This window comes from Penaeus vannamei, chromosome 3 (genome assembly GCF_042767895.1).
Source record: "Penaeus vannamei isolate JL-2024 chromosome 3, ASM4276789v1, whole genome shotgun sequence".
In the NCBI taxonomy this organism is placed as follows: Eukaryota; Metazoa; Arthropoda; class Malacostraca; order Decapoda; family Penaeidae; genus Penaeus; species Penaeus vannamei.
In genome coordinates, this window is record NC_091551.1 from 28,373,993 (window position 1) to 28,393,992 (window position 20,000).

General features: G+C 34.5%; 2 protein-coding genes across 3 annotated transcripts in view; one reads left to right on the top strand and one right to left on the bottom strand.

Moving 5' to 3' along the window:
• LOC113808434 (uncharacterized) overlaps positions 1–16,493 on the top strand; it is a gene marked incomplete at its 5' end in the record, with an annotated part of 17,239 nt that extends 746 nt beyond the window's left edge. Inside the window, 26 exon segments of one of the 2 annotated variants that reach the window (XM_070143894.1) lie at positions 1–55; positions 182–307; positions 592–875; positions 1,042–1,196; positions 1,344–1,565; positions 2,394–2,526; positions 3,253–3,367; positions 3,476–4,909; positions 5,335–5,588; positions 5,708–5,947; positions 6,248–6,379; positions 6,520–6,691; positions 6,868–6,965; positions 7,311–7,567; positions 7,743–7,896; positions 8,023–8,187; positions 8,528–8,692; positions 8,974–9,142; positions 9,457–9,652; positions 9,825–9,993; positions 10,716–10,831; positions 11,287–11,509; positions 11,631–11,771; positions 12,177–12,412; positions 12,593–12,815; positions 13,214–16,493. The exon segment at positions 1–55 is cut by the window's left edge and continues 50 nt beyond it. In XM_070143894.1, coding sequence (XP_069999995.1) covers positions 1–55; positions 182–307; positions 592–875; positions 1,042–1,196; positions 1,344–1,565; positions 2,394–2,526; positions 3,253–3,367; positions 3,476–4,909; positions 5,335–5,588; positions 5,708–5,947; positions 6,248–6,379; positions 6,520–6,691; positions 6,868–6,965; positions 7,311–7,567; positions 7,743–7,896; positions 8,023–8,187; positions 8,528–8,692; positions 8,974–9,142; positions 9,457–9,652; positions 9,825–9,993; positions 10,716–10,831; positions 11,287–11,509; positions 11,631–11,771; positions 12,177–12,412; positions 12,593–12,815; positions 13,214–13,405 — 5,826 coding nt within the window. 2 annotated transcript variants of the gene reach the window in all.
• Positions 13,803–20,000, bottom strand: part of LOC113800742 (chitotriosidase-1) — an 8,204-nt gene continuing 2,006 nt past the window's right edge. The window contains exons 4-8 of the mRNA XM_027351529.2: positions 19,978–20,000; positions 19,725–19,816; positions 17,729–17,944; positions 17,303–17,504; positions 13,803–17,079 (exon numbers count right to left, since the gene is read on the bottom strand). The exon at positions 19,978–20,000 is cut by the window's right edge and continues 131 nt beyond it. Coding sequence (XP_027207330.2) covers positions 16,936–17,079; positions 17,303–17,504; positions 17,729–17,944; positions 19,725–19,816; positions 19,978–20,000 — 677 coding nt within the window. The 3' untranslated portion in view covers positions 13,803–16,935. The remainder of the gene's footprint in view (positions 17,080–17,302; positions 17,505–17,728; positions 17,945–19,724; positions 19,817–19,977) is intronic.

A 20,000-nucleotide genomic window follows, 5' to 3' on the forward strand; every position in this document is an offset into this window, starting at 1 on the left:
AAAGGTTTTCCACGCCAGCAAAAATTAGCTGCTGCTTCAGATGGTAATCACTCAGGTTAGATCAAACTGCAACAGTTTTGCATTCTTTGTTTTCAACTTTTTTTTTTTTTTTGTAACCATTGAGGCAGTACTTGAGTATGTATATCAAGGACACAGTTATTAGAATCGGTTATTGTTGCAGATGAAGACCGAGAGAGTCCAATTCCAACACTAACTCAACAAGAATTACAAGATCTGGAGACTGATTTTTCTGAAGGTGAAGAATCAGACCTCAGTCAAGGAGAGGATGAGGAGCTGATGGCTGAGGGTGAGTCTTAAAGGACCTGTTGAGGTTGGGAGAACTGATAGGCATAGACAACAGTTTGTTCCATACTTCATGAAAGTGGTATTGAGTAAATTCCCCAGATTTTCTCATCAGCCTCTTGGTCACACTCACTTTTTATCAAACTAGAGTTATTCATAATTTTTTCCATGGTCATAGTTACAATTTTTTTTATATATATATAATAAATGCACTATAAGTTCTGCAAATATTTTAGTGACACATAATACCATGCACTCATTTTTCCTATATGTAATACTGTTGTTCAGGTATGTGGCAAGCGAGTGAAACAGGTGGAGCCACAATGGAGGGTCTGCCATCTTGTCTCTTGGAGCCTCAAGACTCTCTTCTTTGGGAAATGCAGTCAAGCACTGGCCTGAACCGACAAGCCATGAGCCTGAAAGAACTGCCAGAAACAGAAGGCACAGTGAAACACCGACAACTACAGGTTATGGATAAGCCAGTACCTTATCCAGAAGAACCACAGGATGGAATACGTAATAGCAAATTGGTGTTAGAGAGCTATGATGAGTCTGTATTTGATAACAGTAATGTGAGTTATTGGGTGTATTTTGTTGCTCTTACTAGACTTGAGGTTGTCCACTTTAACATACCCTTTATTTTGTGTATTTGAATTTTATAAATTATATTTTCTTTACATCTCCTTTTGTGATATGGACTTCTTGATAATTAGTTAATGTAATCATTATTCTTCTAAGGTGAACTTTGATGCTGGTCAAATATCAGCTCGATCAACAACATTTGGAGGTGCTTTAGATGTGTCGAAACTGATGTCAACTTCTTGCAATTCCCTTGGGTCCCTTGGTGAGGCTGTCAAGGAGAACACTGAGAACAGTTTGGATGAACAGTCTTGGTAAGGGTGTGTCTGCCTTTATAATTACATTCATTCATGATGATATTAACATAGTTATCAGTGATATTGGCAATTTGTTGCTCCAGATGAAATATCTGACATATGAAATGGTAATATATAGATCCAATATTGCTGAATCACTCACAGGGGAGGGGAACCTCAGTATGACATATTTGAAGCAGACCAAGGGGAACTGGCTAGTGCCTTGCATGGGGAATCCTTCCATGCCCCAGACTTAGATTTTTTGGAAAAAGAAGAGGAGGAGAATAAAAGAGCCAATATTTTCATGCAAGAGGAGTCATGCAGTGGAAACAACTTGGACATTTCCTGCTTTTCAGGCATTCATGGTGTTCAAGAAATCACTGTAAGGTAAGTCATGATTATGGAGGTAATATGATCTGTCTTAAACAATTCCCTCAGGGTAATTTTGGCTTTTATGTGGTATTCAATCCGAGGCCCAGGTAACTGTATAGTGCACCCTACAGTGTTGCCCAGAGTATGCATAAATACATGCTGTTATATCAACCGTATTTATGATGATGAACCAGAAATGAAGTGTGCAACAGGGATTGGCATTCTGAGAACACTGCTCTGGCTATTTTGATGTGTTTCAAATTGGTGTTCAAATAGATTGAGGTCATCTGAACTGTAAACATTCAAATTTTAGATATATTATCAATATTTATTCATTTATTTGTAAATTTAGTTATTTGACTTGTTTATTATTATTATTATCTTTTTTTATTTACTACATAAAAAATGTGCATTGCTACTGCTCACTGTCACAAACACTTGTTCAAGACAGTTGAAAATTTCAGGTTAATATTAACTTTTAAAGTATTTTGGTGAAATTTTGGTAAAGATAATCATATATTATTTGAAAACTTTATCATAATTCACTCTCTTGATAACTTGAATGTTGACACTAATGTGCACTGTGATAATGTCTAAAGATTGTGCATTTTTGATGAATGGGGATTGATGTGCATGATTATTTTTATAACCCAGGAATATTTTGATTGAAGGATTTTAATATTTCTATCATTTATGCAATAACATACTGCTCATTATTTTTTTACAGCTTCCTAATTTGAGGGTTCTTTACCTATGGATTGGAATTGTTCTCAATTGTTGCTAATGTTTTATTATTTTTGTCATATTCAATATTCCTTAAAAATATTGTATTGTATCATGCAGGCCATCATGGATTGAGAGCCCTGACAAATTGTTACTTGGGCCTGGCAACAGGATGTTGGTGGAGGATTATCTCAAGTTACGCAGTGAGGCTCTCGGCTCACTTGGGGATGAGGATGGGCTGGAACAGGAAAGGGTGAGATTAACATTTTACTGTGGTTGTATGGTGTGCTTGTTTGTATCTGTAGAAGATTGAGAAGTTTATTACTATCACTAACTCAAAGTATTTTCAAGATGAACTGGGAATAGAGAGTTCAAAGATAATTGATTTTGAAAGACTGTCTGCAAAAGGTAGGATGTTGAATATGTTGGAGAAGTGTATTCCTTTTTTTTTTATTTATTTTAGTTTATTTATTTATTATTTCAAATTGAAGAAAACCTTGATTTCCTGATTTTACAGATTTATGTAATTGTTTAGGTGGTTTATACATGTGAGGCTTGGGTTTAAAACACAAGCACACAAACTCACTCACTCATTCACCCATCACTCACAGATTCACCCACTCTCATACTCTTACACACACTAACAGATATTCACACATACACATTCATTTATTTACTTACATATTTGTTCTTAACTCAATGACTGTGTTAAATTGATTGCGGTTACATTTCTAAACTATTATCCATGATGCCCCATTTCATTCCCAACAAGAAAATCGGCAAAAGTGTTCAGATTAAGCGTTTCATATTTTTTACTACTTAAAACATGCATATGGGAAGTCGTATAGATCCTAGGCCGCAGTCAAAGTGTTAAACAAATCCTGTTGGTTGCCTTTACTTGCATGTTTGTATTTACACAAATACATTCATGTATTTAACTAGATCATCATACAAGAAAATGTTATTCCTGTATTTTCAGCCAAACTTTGGTTGGGGTGATGCTGTCCATTCTCCTCCATCATCTGGGGAACCCTTGCCACTTGTGGAGGTCAGTGGCAGGGGAGAAGAGCAGGAGCAGTCCACAATGCATGAAGGTAAGTCATGAAGCAGTAAGTAGCTTTATCTTTTGTATCACCATGGGTTCTTTTTCTCTCTACTTAGCAGAAAGTACATGCCTTCAATTCCATTTTGATATCTTTCAGGTGGTACTACAAAGAAAAATGCAAGTTTATCAACATCAAACCAAAGTATTAGCAGTGACAAGCAAGAAAATTCAAGTTGTCACTCTACCAGCCACTCAACATTACAGGACTCTTCAAGTGATTTTTCAGAGGAAAGCAGTGGGAGATCAAGTTCTGGGTCAGACACTTTGTGCGACTCTCAGATAGAAGCTGCCTTGGATGTAAGATCACTTTCCCTACATCATCAAGGTAGGAACCTGTTAAGTGCTTTACACAAAGAAACTGCTGATGAAAGTTGTGTTGATGCTGATGCTTCGATGGAGACAAGTGGACAGCAAAATATCCATTATTCTGGAGATTCAGTGAGGTCACATATGAATGGTAAAGAAATCAGCAAACTTCAGTTTGAGAGGAAAAAGAACTCACAACAGTTGGAGAGGACCCTGAATGAAATCACGGGACCCATGGACTCAGAGCAGATTCGTGCACTTTTGTCTGAAGCAATTGCTTGTGACAATCCTCAAGTATTAGTTGAGAAGATAATAAAAATATCACAGGAGAAGATGGCACTACACAAGACAATGGATGTTAGTGACTTGGATACCAGTGTTGATGTCTTAGAACTGAGAGAGCAGCGTGAGGCTCTGCAGATGAAACAAACAGAAAGGTTCTTGCAAAAGGTCCAAACAGCTGACAAAGAAAATCGTGGAATAGAATCTCATCAGTTTGGAAGAAATGCATCAAAGAAACCACTACAGATGTTGCATGGCTCCAGGGTAGATAATATTGATGGCATACCACATAAACACATGGAAAAATTAAAAGCTAAGAGAACAGATTCAGTTCCTTTGGAGACTATAAACCAAACTGGAAGACATCGCCTGCCATTTATTTCAAAACATTTATCTACTAATTTAGGGGATTCACATATTGATGAGTCAATTAAGATTGCTCCTTACAAATCAAGAATTTTAGAGGATACACAAAAATTACAATTTGCAAGTTTTCATGATGATACAGACAGTGATTTTGATGCATCCACCCCATGTGCACCACGTTCAAAGTCCAGGTCTAGTACCCTAAGTCAGAATGGAAATGGGGTGGTAGCAGCGGACAGCATCAAACCAAGCATCAAAGCGCAGAGACCCAAACCAAGGATGGGATTGTCATCAGCACATCATAATAAACTTCCATTAATGGGTAAAGACAGAGGCCCTGTAAATGCCGCATATATGGGACATTTACAAAGACCAGAAAAAAATTTGGCTCTTGGGACAGAAGGTCGAACTCTGGGTATGGTACCCCCGAGTGTGCGGTCAACAAGCGTGCCTTCTGGACTCCATGGGATTGGTGTAAATGGTGGAGGCATGGATGCTGCCTCAACTCAGCAGATACATTCAGCCAAAGCACTCCGACAACATCATTCACAAGAAGATCTTAACTACAATATCCAAAGTAAGACAATGAAGTGTTTTGGATAGTTTGTCATTATATGAACTGCATTTTCATTTATATATATATATATATATATATATATATATATATATATATAAAAATTCTGTGTGTGTGTGTGTGTGCGTGTGTGTGTGCGTGTGCGTGTGCGCGCGTGCCTTTATTAGTAGTTCTTCCTTTGATGTAATTGATTTTTTTATTGACTTTGGATTTTAAATTTGCCTAGCCTATTACTTGCTCCTCTTTTTGGGTCATAAAAAAATGAGATCAAGGCATGTAAATATAGAAAAGCTCTTACATCAAAAAGTCAGCTAAACAATTTATAAGTAATTTAAAAGATTTGCAGGTTAAACTAATAGGAGGGAATGGAAATATGTATGTGATATAGAAATATTTTGACTGTGCTCATAATCTGAATGTTTGAACAGGTGGAAATGATTTGACTGTAAGCTTACCCAAGAAGGTGGTTTTCCCGGGGATCTGTGTTCTGGGTATTGCATCAGAGGTTACAATGGTATTCCATAACCCTAAGCAACGTTGGGTCCAGCTGTCGCTGAATTGTGTAAAGGTCAGTTTTATTTTAGTTTCATTTAACTGTATTCTGGGTATTGCATCAGAGGTTACAATGGTATTCCATAACCCTAAGCAACTTTGGGTCCAGCTGTCGCTGAATTGTGTAAAGGTCAGTTTTATTTTAGTTTCATTTAACTCTTTCCTCTTAATGGTATGTTCTCCTGAAATGAAAGAAACAATCCTTACTGAGTAGACTCAATGATACTATACAAGGAAATGTTATTACAGGAAAGCTTGAATAGAAGCCCAGTAACAACAGGAGGTCTGATCTTCAAGCCGTCATACTTTGTAGAACCACAAAGTATGTGTCAAATCCAGCTGAAGCTATGCAGTCAGCAAGCTGGATCACTTGAAGCAGTGCTGGAAGTAAAAGTATCTGATCTTACCAAAGGCTCAACTATTCCTTCTGCCAGTATGGGTGTCTCGATCCATAATGTTCTTGTCTGTGCACAGATTGAGGAACCCCATGTATGTTTATTTGTAGAATCTTTGATTTTGTAATCATACATATAATCTGTGATATACAAATATGAATTGCCGACACTTTCACTACATACAAAGTTAAATGTATTACTATTAGTAATGATGCAATGGTACATTCAGTCATTTTCTGCAATTTTGATTAATTTAGTAAAAAAAAATCTGCAAGGAATCTAGATTGTGGTGATAAATTAGTAGGCAGTCTGGATGAAATGATTTTTGTATATAGGGAATTAGATAAAATATTGTATAGTTTCCCCATATAGTCTAAAGTATATTATTTTACAGGTCTTGCTGACCAGTGGTGTTATGGAGGCAATAGACTTTGGTATTGTACCAGAGGGCTGTTCAATTACTAAGGAGGTAATGGTTATTAACCAATCACACCAATCCCTTCCAGTCATCCTAACCCTTCAGCAGGTGAGTAGATTTGCTCCACACTTCATAGAAAATTAGTCAGGCCATCTACTTCTGGGATAAAAAAAATAAGACAGATATCAAACTTGCATTCATCAACATGGCATACAGTATTCATTCCTCTCATTGGTTTGTTTCTCAAGGTTGCTGCAACATCCCCCATCTTTTATTGGACTGGCACAGCAGATGAGCGTATAAAAGTTGTGTCATCTACACACGTAGCCTGTGAACTTCCATCTGCCAGCACAGAGCATGGCCCAATCCCCATGGTCATGAATGTCACACTGAAGGCACCACACCTTGACAAGGTTAAAGGTAAGGAATCAACCTAGTTGGTATTCTCCCTAGTATTTCTGAAAGATTAAACCTAGAGCCTGTGTGTGTTGGGATATTTGCAAATAACTGCTTATTAATGGGGGGGGGGGGAATTGAGATGATAATTTTTTTTTTTTTTTTTTTTTTTTTTTTTTCTTTTTTTTTTGTCCATGCAGTGGATGAAAATGGAGTGGTGGGGTTAAGGAGTCAGATTCAGGTTGAACTTGACTCTCCAGATCAGTCCACCATAATTGTTGCAGCCATGCCTATCAAGGTAAGAGATTCTTTGCCTGAAAGCAAGATTACTTTGATGAGGCTTCATCTGCCGAGTTATACCAAGTTATTTCAAATTTTAAACCTTTTTTTGTGTGCGAATGGGACTGAGTGAAAGAGAGTATGAGAGAATATATAATATGACTGATTTGATCATGATTTATATAGGTATACATATGCATGACCCTGGCATTGATTGTATAACAATGTATCACAAATTAAAAAGTATAAGTACAAGAAGCATAGACAGTAATCATAAATGTTGAGAATATACAAAATAAATAATTTTGTAAGAGGAGATACTTCAGCTGATATAATCCCTTATGCCTATGGGTTACTCTGTCAGGCTCAAGTGGGTGTGGTGAAGTTACAGTCACTCCGTGCTGCAGAGCCAATGGTGTTGGAGACTCTGTCTACAGAAACCTGTACAGCTACAGTTCCTCTTCGAAATTCATCTAGTTTTCCTCTAAGGATCTCCTTGGTTCCTCGTGAGCACAAAGATGTGTTCAGTGTTGTTCCTGCAGTCATAACTATCCAGCCTCACTCCCAAGTTTCTCCTAGTCTTGTGTTTTCACCCAAAGGTCAAGTAGGAAGAATGGAGAGGTTAGTGTTGTTACACTATTTTTGTATTTACCTTCTCACTGATAATCTATAATAGTGATGACATTTTATATATATATATATATATATATATATATATATATATATATATATATATATATATATATATATATATATATATATATCTATACATGTACTTTTTACCCCTTTCTTATAGTGTGTTGCTGATGCGCATAGAGCCAGATGGAATGGAATTTGAGGTGTCCATGATTGGGATTTCAAGTGCAGCAGTCAAGAAAGCTCCAGAAGTTGCCAAACTGTTGACCCACTCGTCTCTGACAAGAGCCATAAGTGCCCCTCTTCCACAAGCAGTATGGACATTCAACTCATTATTTATAGATCAATCATAGTAACTTCAATAATCAATTAAATTCATCATAAATAATGGGAAGTGTTCTCTTCACTTTGGCTTTATACAAGATAATTTTTGTTTCCAGTCCCAAGTTAACTTGGCCTCCGCTTTGGAGAGCACCAAATCCCGACTTGTGTTTGGGACTGAATGCATTGGAGGAAGAGCATCACAAAAGATTGTGTTGCGCAACAATTGTACTACAGAGGCACTCAACCTCATCCTTGGCATCAAAGGCAGCAAAGCTTTTCAGGTTCACCTTTGAAGCATGTTTTGTTGTGATTATATATAGTCACTGGGAGTATGATATTCTTCAAATGATTTCAATATTTATTTTAAAACTTTATTTTTGATTGTTATACTGTTCAAACTAACATCATGATGGGACTATAATTATTCAATAAATACCAAAAATTAGGGATTAGTAAATGTAAAAAATAGGTGATGACCATGGTGTAATTGTTATTAGGATGAATTAATAGGGTAGATAAGTAGTATCTGGTGATCATAGTTTTACTAATCACCAATTCTTCTGGCTTTGATTATTCTTATTCTGATCGTCATTGCATCTAAAAAAGAAATTTCATATTCAGATCTGTGAGTATGGTGGTAAAGAAGGCAAAGCGAAGATGGATGTTGTTCTGAAACCATGCCAGGAGCTAGCATTCTCTGTCTTCTTTTGTCCAACAACCAAAGAAGCCTTGAGTGGGACGCTTGTATTTAGACCCCGAGGCTTAACTGAACCCATCAAATATCAGGTACACTACAGTGACCTAAGCTTTCTATGAGAAATATGTAAAAAGCCAAGTGTTTTGTGTCATTGGAATATATATTTTTGGAGTATGAGGAATTGAAGGAATGTGCATACAAATCCTTTCCTTGTTTATACATTTGATTTTGTATTTGAAGATCTAATCTCACCATTAGATAAGATGACTTAGTGTGATATTATTGTTAAACAATTTTTTTTTTCCTTTCATTGCAACATCTACCATCCCATACACTGATCTGAATTATGAATAAATCCATAAATATTCAGATCCCCCTGCAAGGATATGGTGGCCAGTGTGAGCTTCATGTGCCTGATTTCCCTGAGAGCAAGGCTTTAGTGATTAGAGAGTTGGCACCAGGTCTGCCAACCATGTTCAACACTGCTTTTGTGAACAAGGGTGATCGTGCCATGTTTGTCAAAGTCCAGGTGTTTTTGGGTAAGAAGTGAATTGATATATCATAAGACCTAGAATATCTTAAGGCTAGTATTAAAAAGAATAACACTAGAAAGATGTCAGTCATGTCTTTCAATTATGGACTGTTACCCATTAAAAAAAAAAGAAAGAAAAAAAAAATCCTCTTTTCATTAAAATTTCTTGCCTTTATCCACCAGTGAAACATCCTTGTAGAATGTAACTGCCCTATTTTGTTAATAATTTAAAAGTCCTTTGAAATCAATGTTAACAGTCCTAAAAAAAAACTTGTACTGAATATAATGATTTCTCATGTTTCTTCATTTTGCCTGCTCTAGATGACAAGTATACACAGGGGGTTGCAGGCAGCCAGATAACTGTTCAGCCTTCAGAATTCATCATAAATCCCCATGAAAGTCGTGACATATTTGTAGTTGTTATGGGCACAGAGGCTGTCCTTGCCAAGACTCCAGGCTGTATAGGTTACCTCCAGATAGTGTCGGGTGATGAAATACTTCGCAGGCGGTTTCGCAGGTAATTTTTTAAATATGCTAGAAAAATACTTATACTGCTTTGAACCAGATAAATGGAGTACAGTAACTAGCAAAGCTATTATTATTATAATCTATATGTGCTTGTACTGTTACCGTTTTCAGTAACTATAAATTATTGTAATTATTTTGTTTTCTTTGATGATTGTTAACAGGTTAAAAAACAAGGAGGTGAAGGTTCGCCGTCTTAATGACCCCGTGCTTGTGAAGATTGATTGGGATGTGTTCTATAGTGGAGAAAAGGAATCCCAGAGTGAGGAGGATTGTCTTCCACCACAGCCAGAAGATGCCTCCATTTTCTTCAATTCATGCTCTAAGACTCGGGTAAATTTTGTGTCATGTAACTGTAAAGATTCTATTTTATCTGCATTATTTTTTATTCTGTTTTGGTTTGTATTTCATTTTTCATACTCTTTATTTGAGGTATATTAGGTACAAACTGAATATGAGAAGAGAGGAACAAGGTCTCAAGACATTCTGATTCTATTTGTACTACACCCTATTGTTGACATTTAACTCAGTCCCACTAAGGAGGACATGTGCATACGTGCCATGCCCACTGTGAATTTAGTTGAAAATTGTATATATCAATGTATGGATAGTACTACTTATCTCACCCATTCCCTTGATTTTTGGAAATATTATTTGTTTTTACATTGCTATTGGCAACGTTAATAATATTACAATAATTATAATGGTAGTAATAATACTAACACTGATATTGGTAGCATTAATAAATGAAAAAACATTATTCCCGAAAACTCAAGGAAAGGGTAAATCAGATGAGGTAATGTCTACTAACTAACTTCTTGGTGGCTGAGCACTTATTGACCCATCTGTGTAGATATGTTTCACAAAATGGAACTACAGTGAACATTTTTTCCAGTGGCAGTGTGTTGACAAGGAAGCAGAATGATAAAAGCAATTAAGTTTTTAGGCTGAGAAAACCAGAAACTTTATATTCAAGTCAGTTACTTTGTATCTATAACTGCCTAAAAATAAATGGTTGTATAGATTGAATAATGAAGTTAAATGTTATGCTGCAGGTAGAATTGCATGGAGAAAGACAAGTTAATGAAGATGCTTCCAGTACTGTATTTGCTTGCCTTGATGCTGAGGAGACAATCACATCAGTGACTGATCTCACAGTTGCTGCAGACAGGTAATGTGATACTTCACTTGCTTATTAACTGGTGAAGATAATGCATTTCTGAGTTTTTTTTTCTTCATATTTTCCATGTCTGCACTTTACTTCAAGACCATTTAGATTCATAACGTAAAAATGTTAGAATGCTTATAATTTTTTATATATGTAATTGTGATATAACTTTATTACAGCATCACATATTTAAAATGGTTGGGCACTGGATACATTAATTTGTCATTTTTAATAGGGAATGAAATTCTCTTTATTTTGTTGTACATCTGTACTAGGATGGCATGAAGCATAAGAATCTATGCTCTAGAATGGTGGTTTTCAATGTGGCAATAGGGTCATTGATTGTTTCAAGGGGGTATTAAACTAAGCTCTGTGAGAACATTTGATGAATATAATGCTCATAGTTTGAGAAAATTTGTTTGAAGTAATCCACTAATAAGGTTAATTATAATTGGTAGGACTGTTGAACCTTACTCCCCACCTGTACAAGGGAAGGGAACTGTCCTGAACGTATCTACAGGGGAAGACTGGTCCACATCCGGGCCAGCCTCAGGACCTCGTGCCTCTTCAGCTGCCCTTACCTGGGATGTCTTTCCATCCACCTTGACCATCCCTGCCTCTGACACATCAAGCCACACATTGTTTGTTGTTAACTTTAGCAATACAAGACAAATGTTTGAGGTAGTATACAGTTTGGTAATGGATGTTATGAAGTAATAATGATATTAGTAAATGTTATATGTATCAATTTATATAATATGAAACCGTATTCTGTTATTTTCATTTATTGATTCTTTGACAGGTAACTTCAGCTAGTAAGTGGCTCCATATTGAACCAAGAGAAGCCATTCTACCAAGCCTTAGTTCAGTTCGTGTTAACATCAAGCTTGTTCGTTCTGGTCTACCTCAGCCTCTTGTTAACCCTTTAACTCAGTCCCTTCAGGTTAGTTTGCAAATTTCAAGATTCTTAACCTGTTACTCATTTCACTTCTTGAGGGTAATCAGGTGCTTTCTCGTAAAGAAATTTTAATAATTAAAACTGGTAATGGATACTATTTTATTGTAGATGGAAAAATAATCAAAGATGAAAAAGTAAAATATCATGTTGTACTTCTGGCTCTTTTCCATAATATTGTCAGTATTCCACTTGCACCTAATCTTATGTTTTGCTAACCTTAACAAGGTTCAGATGGATATAAATGGATCTATGCTCTCCAGAGTAGGCTTCTCATTAAGTTTGATCTTAGAAGATTAATCTCGTAATACATGCTAACTCTAGTTTGAGTACCATCTGCTGGTATGTTAATGAAATTTTTAATATGCTGGAACTGAAGATATTTTTCCACAGGTTATGTGTGAAAATGAGTGTCACAGAGCTAGAGTAACAGTTCTTCCTGATGGCGATGGAAACAGCACTGGTCATGGTAAGGCAGCCCCATCAGGAGCTACTGCAGTGGCAAGTAAACAACAGATGCCAGATCCACATTCAGACGAATACAGTGGAAATAAGTTGCCTGTTCCTGACACTGAAGAGAAATCAACAAATGAGAAATCTCTTACCACTGTAGAGCAAATCAGTTCAGGGTAAGTTACAAGTACACTCCTAATACATACACTGAAGTTGTTGCAAAAATATGTTTGTAATGATGGGTCTATAGACAGGTATACTTATTTCACCAAATATATCAGGCTGACTGATACACATTTGCTTATATTGTATAACCTCTGACATGTACTCATATTCATTGATATATCGCTGTTCAGATATCGGAGGAAATCAGCTTCAGCCAGTAGTGTTAACAGAGCTGCAGTGATAAAAAGGACTAGCAGCAGTAATAAGTTCCAGAATGATAATATCCAAGAAAGAAGCTCGGTGAAGAGTATGGTGGAAGTTGTGTCAAGCTCCATTGTCTTCCCTGACACAAAAAATTCAGAAGAAAATTTTGTGAAAGTGAAATTGAGAAACCATGACAGTGTAGTGCATACTGTGAGTATTTATTTGATTTGATTATGAGTAGAAGTAGAAAAGATTTACAGATTTTTTTCTTTCTCATTAAACTAAATTTTATACATGAAATGCTTAGGTTGGTATGTTGCATGTAAACCTGTAAGGAGCTAAATGATAATACTTGTGTGAAATTTTAGTTGGTATTACTTACTAGTGTCATATCCTTGATTTTCTTTTCTTTTTCTTACTTGAGGATAACTTTTTAAAGGAAAAATTAAATGTTATTGAAAGTACACATTTATATAATGTATATTTACCTGTATAGAGTATAATTTCAGAATATATTGATTATTATACTAGAATATTTATGTATTGTTTTTGTTCTGCATATGAATAAACCATGTAATATGAATTTATATAAAAAATTTTAATTGCAGGTAAGAGCTGAAGTTACAAAAGCACCATTTGCAGTCCGCCACAAACAATTTCAGGTTAAGGCTGGTCACTACGTCAGTGTACCTGTTTATTTCAGACCACAAACACTGGGTTTCTTCACAGGACAGCTGAACCTGAATGTTATTGAGGAGCAAGTGTTACACACTGTTCAGCTTTCAGGCAAAGCAGTGTGATTTTGCTCTTTTTATAAAAAAATTTCAGTTAAGAATTCCAAGTCAGAAGCATCCATTAATTTTGGAATTTTACTTTTATAATCTGTTTCTGGGCAAAGGTCCCATGCTTGCTAGTAAAACCTGCACAGGTATGTTACAGAGCCTTTTCAGTTACTTATTGATACTGTGATAATAAAATAGATACTGATAAGGATATTTAAAGCAAGGCTGTGGATATTGGTAGCTGTAGTGTTAAGGCAAGGATCATGTATCTTTTGTATTGTGTATATCCTTTTTTTGCCACTATTATTGCAACATAATAATGCCACTATAATTTTATGCTTTCTGGTTTATTATTCTTTAATATTTTCATTGTTGATAGATAAAATATAAGGATTGTCATAAAAAAAATCAGATATATTATTACACTTCAGTTTATATGTGCCATTTTGTAATTTTTACCATGATTAACATATTCAATAAACATTATATCCATTTTTATTTTTCCTCTGCCTTGCTGAAAAGATGAAAATTGATTGAGAGGCACAGAGAGAATTGGTCATAAATTTTTCTGGTGGATAGTAATACTTTTTTCTCAAACTTTATCATCACAATAAAAAGACTTGACCTCATGGAAAGTCAGTAAGTAAATCTATAAATCAAACGTGTCCGGGATGGCTGTGCAAGAGCTTAGACATTGTGACCTCACCTGATTTTATCTCCTTGAGTTTGTGGGAAAACCCTTTTATTTTTTTATTAATGCCTTTAATATTGATGCTGTTATTCTTACTATAGACATTATAATTATTATAGTGTTATTGCCATTACTAACAGCATTATAAGATATCAGAAAATATTTTCAGAAATCAAGGAAAATGGTAAACAAGTGAGACAGGTAGTACTCGTAATTGGCTCATTGGTGACTTATTACTTGTGGAGTCATCTATATGTAAGAACAATTAATAAATTAAACTCTCAGTGGGCATGGCATGTATGTACATGCCATCCCCCCAGTGGCTCCTTTCATTATTATTTTCATTACTTGTTAATGGGTATACTGTTTTTTATCTATATATAAAATTGTGCTAAAGGAAGTGACACGAGCAAGAGATGTTATATCATTTAGGTAAATAGATGCTAATTTCCTGAGATTTCTTCAGTATGAGATATCTCTGTAGTTTGTTTCACTGGGGAAGATATGCTCAAATGGTTCCTGAGTTCCTGAGCACCATCCCATCTCTCCTTTAACAACAGAATGAAACTTAGCCAACTACAATATAAAACAATTTCTGTGAAATGCCCCAATTTTACCAAAGGCATAGCCAAACCTCCTGTCTGAGCCACTGTAAACTTGTTTCACAAGAGCTGACCCTCTGGCCACTGGATAGCCTGATTGAAGAGATTCAAATGTCAAAACCCTCTGAATAGAAGGAAGAAAATTTCATTTCCTGGTTCATATTTATCTGCCAGAACACCAGCCATACAATGAAGAGGTAAAATATCAAATGCTAGTAAAAATAGTCTCTCAGACACTACTAAACTTTAGAACACATTACAAAAGTGTATAGTTATAGAAAATAGGGAATAAAATAAAAATTGTGGATAGATGTAAAAGACAAATTTAATCTATGTATTTAAAATTTTATAATGAGAATGAGAAGGGGAAAGGGACTAGAGGAAATAATTTTATAATTCAGCCAAATGATATTTGAGCCAATTATATTGCTCTTATTCATTACAAATTATTATTTATAAGAAATATAAATGCTCTTTTCTGTCCTTTGAAAAAATAAATATAAAAGTTTGAAGATTTTACCTAACTTCTTAATCAATAAAGAAAATAATCTAAGACAACCATGTACTGACATCAGTATGAACTAGAATTTATCACAGTTAAATGGTCATGTAAAGATTTGGAATGTCTCATAAGTAATTGCTAGTATTATAGCAATATAGCATATCAGTCTATTTTATCCCCATGACACTGGATGCCATGGCTATTGTGGACAAAGTAGCAGGTGGCATTATATCACGACCTTTCCCAAGCCGTTGGATCATCAGATAGATCTTGTTTTTCTCTACTAGTAGCCGCATCATTTCTATGGTTAAACTTTAAGGCAATACTACCTAAAGTAAAGGGAACTCCACTTTTTAAGGTTATTTTAAACATCAAAATATAAGCTTTTAGGTACCTAACATTGCCCATAAACTACCAAACAAGTCAGGCAGTAACAAGGGAAACTGTTGATGTGTGCCAACAATCCTGATTTGATGTCCACTTGCCTATTTTTTTACCCAGGGTTATTGGGTTACCACTTTCAAAATCCAGTAACTTCACTCTTTAACTCTACATGAATTTAGAAAGAGGCACACTGGTGATATCAAATCTTGGCTGTTCAATGATTAAAGTAAATGTATTAAATTATCAACATTAAAGCATCTCTCTTGATTGGAGGTGTGCACTTCATTTTCACTGAAAGGATACAAGCTTAAAAAGTATTATCTCTTCAGCTAGAATAATTACACAACTAATTATAACTAGTCTGAAAGAGGCTATATTTTAGAAAGTTGTTGTAATATCTTAATATAATTCACCTGAATATAAGAGTATAAGTGTAATCATATAAGAATAATCAACCATAAATATAAAATTTTACCGTATAAATATTAATATGTTGAGGCATATAAAAGATCATACCCATCAACACTTATTTGGATTTACTTATCATATTAACAGAGATGTTAACCTTACAATTTGCCCATAATTAATAAAATTTTAACTCTTTTAATTAGGATTTTTAAGAAAAAATGTTCATTTATTAAAATCCTGATATCTGATTGTCTTCACTACTATAAAAAGGCTCGCCAGTCTTGTACAACCAACCCAATTACTGGCAGCCTTGCCCACTACAATACTGTGTATATACCGAATGCATTGAGATTTGGATTGAGCGAGACTGCATTGCAAATTGTGATCACCTCACTGCACTGTACATGAATGTTCATTACCAAGTCTGTGCCAATTTTTTTCTTACTTATGCTGTTTTAGAGTGTGGATATGAGTAAAAAGTAAAGTAAAAAAAAAGTAAAAAAAAAAAAAAAAAAAAAAGTTTGTGAATTTGCTGAGAAGAGAAAAGTAATCCAGATCTGATATTTTTTATGTTTTCTTGTTGAAAAGATAATATTTGTCAAAATATTGCCATATACAGTTCATTATGGGTAAGTACCACCAAATTACCGAAAATCTACAAATTTTTTGAAAAAATTACTGATGGGCTAGATTTCGGGTAAGCATCTCTGTAATAAGAATCCAATTTGTAAAACTTTAAAGCCATGTCTAAAGAGCAGGCATGGCCAAAGAGTGATGTCAAAGGCAGGCAAAATACTGGTTACACTAATTTAAGAGTGGAATGAGTTTAACTGGTAGTTTGCCTGCCTCTGACATCACTTTTCTGGCATGCCTGCCAATCTTGTCTTCCCACCTGGACATGCCTTAAGAAATCCTTTTTATAATACAAAATACTCATGATATAATATAATCCTTTATATACTTATTTGTGTGGAATATCAGACAAAGTATCCTTAATTATGTTGTGCAGTTCAAATTTCTTCCTTGAGCACAGGCCAGCATAGTCATCAGAATTAAGGTCAAAGGTCATCACCCCAGCCACACCTGAAGTCTTGACCCATTCAGCCTGTAGGATGGAAGTTATTACTGATTATAACTTATAAATAACCTATCAATCTATAAATATTCTAATATATAACAAAGTGTAAACAGTCTACAATTTGGGCTGACTTTATGACAATGATAAAGATAATGAATAACATCGTGCTTCTGAAAAAAAAAGTTATAATATGAAAGTTGGTGACCCCTGACAATCATCACTGAATACAGCCAGAAGGTTCATACCTCACCTTGGCTCTGATACTTGCAGGATTTTCATAAGAGACCCAATCTCTTCCTCTGACAGCATATGGCACTTTACTCTCATCATCAAAATAAGCTGTTGCTCCCTCTTTCACAAAGATGCATGCTTCTGTGTAAGTAAGAGATCCTCCCAACATTCCAGTCCCAACTGCTGGAGCTCCAACATTATGCCATGCACCGCTCAGCAGCCTGTCAACAGAAAGTTTTAACCCTTTTCACCTTTTGCAAAAGTATTAATGCTCAGAAAGCTCATTTTTTGTTGTACAATTACTTTATGTTCCTCTCAGTTAGACTATTATTAATTGTTCATTTCAGATGCTGTAACACCTTTTTCAATCTGACATAAAGAAAAATACTGGTATATCCTTGCACTCATTCAGTCTCAAAGAGCCTAACAGAAATTACTTCCTCACCTCCATGTGCGTCCATAAGTGGGTATACCAACCATCAACTTTTCTTTAGGCATTCCCTTTTGCAGCCAATACTGGGTTGCCCATTCAATATTCAGCGTGGAAAAGTATCCAATCTCATCATGCCGTTCTGCCAGGGGAGCGTTGTGACCAGTGAAGGGTAAGTATGACTGATACATGTGGTAGTCATAGCCCATAATGGACACAAAATCTACATATCTGTAAATGAACAGATGCAATTACATTTACATCATGAGGAGGAATAATATACAAATGTTTCTAAGAAATGCTGAATTACTGATATTGTTGACAGACTTAATTCATCGGCAGCAGATAAAAGTACAGTTCACAACAGTTTTTTTGTAAATTTTGTTGTACACAGAAGGCTCAGTAAATATTCAGCCAACAAGGAGTCTAGTGACACTGCCTGATTTCCCCATTCCTTGAGGGATTTATGTTTTTTTAATGCTATTAATATCACTAATGTTATTAGTATTACTATTAAATTACTAATAACAATAAAAGATTTAAGATTTTTTTTGTGTGTGAAAGTCAAGGGAAAGGGTAAACTTGCAAAATAGGTAGGACTACCAACAGTCTCTTTGGTGACTAAGCACATGTGAAGCCATCTGTGTAAATACAACAGATAAATTAAAATTACAATGGCCATGGCATTATGTCATGCCATCTATGACCAGTCCGTTAACAATTTCACTTTGTCTATTTTCAATTTAACAAGAATGTCTTCCAAAAGTTATGTATATTTGACTTAAAAAGTTTCCAAAACTGAAATTCTGTACATGTAATTTTTATTTATGCAATATTGTTATTATCACTATTAAAATCTTTAGCAATATTTACATTCCTATTACTATATCTATTCCTATTGCATTACTATTATTAATAAAGGTGAAACTGCAACTTCTACAGTAAGCATTACTACTGGAAAAAAAAAAAACAAAAAAACATCATAATAATAGTATACAGAAATTCTCATATTTAAGAGCAGGGTTCCACAATACCTTCAAGAAGATGTGAAAATTTTTGTTTATTACAATATTTCTTTACTTAGTTTCAAATTTGATTCTGTAACATGCTGCCATAAAAAAACAGGAAATATTAGTAAAGTAAGTATGTAAAGGAATACAACTATGAACATAAATACACATACCTTGAAAAAGTCTCCTTGCTTTTCACTACTCCATCTCCTTAAAGCCACAACATTGTTTTTATAACAATTATCATATATCACACTGCCTTATTATCATTATTATTATTACTATTATTACTATTATTATTATTATCATCATTATTGTTTTCATTATATTATTATCATTATTGTTACTCTCATCATAATCACAATCATTACTATTATAATGTTTTTTGTTCTTATTTTTATCTGTTGTTGTTTTGGTTGTTATTATTATCATTATTACTATTGTTATTATTACTTCTGTTATTATTATTATTATTATTTAATTATTATTATTATTATCATTATTACCATTATAATTATTATTACCATTATGATTAATATTGATATAATTATCATTGTCATTATTATTATTGTTGCTGTTATTGTTGTTGTTATTATTACAATCATCATAAATTATTATCATTATATTTATAAAATTGTTGTGTCTTAGTTATTCAATAACAAACAGAGCTATGAACCAATGGCAGCAATGAATATTACTATCACCAAAAATATATCTTCTTTGAGGCAAAATAATCCAATTTACTAATCTTATGCCCATTACTGGTACATAGAAAAAATGCATACACAAATCCCCATTACCTATGGTAGAGGATGAAGATCCATACTTTTAACATTACAGGTATGAGCTACTTATGAGATCAATCACACAATCGGAACATAAATTCAGGTTATATTGCATATCAAGAAACACCATTTCAGATTCCAAAAATTATCTCCTACTTCTACAACATTAATGTACCATCACGAACAATGTATTAAAATCAGAGAATCAAATCTTACTTTGCCAGTTGGTCAACCTCGTAGCAATGATCCACAATGGGTTTTGGAGTACCTACAGCTATGCTTAGGAGGAAAGAAGGATGTGCAGCCAACTGGAATGACAAAAAAGCACTACTCTCAAACTCTCATTAGTTTGCATGTGTGTGTTTGTATTAGTATGTGTATATATATTTTTTTTCTTTCTTTTTTATCATTTTGTAAAACAAGTTACTAAAAAAATAAAATATGTAACACAATGTCAACACAAATATACCTTGAGAGCATTATTTAGCTGAA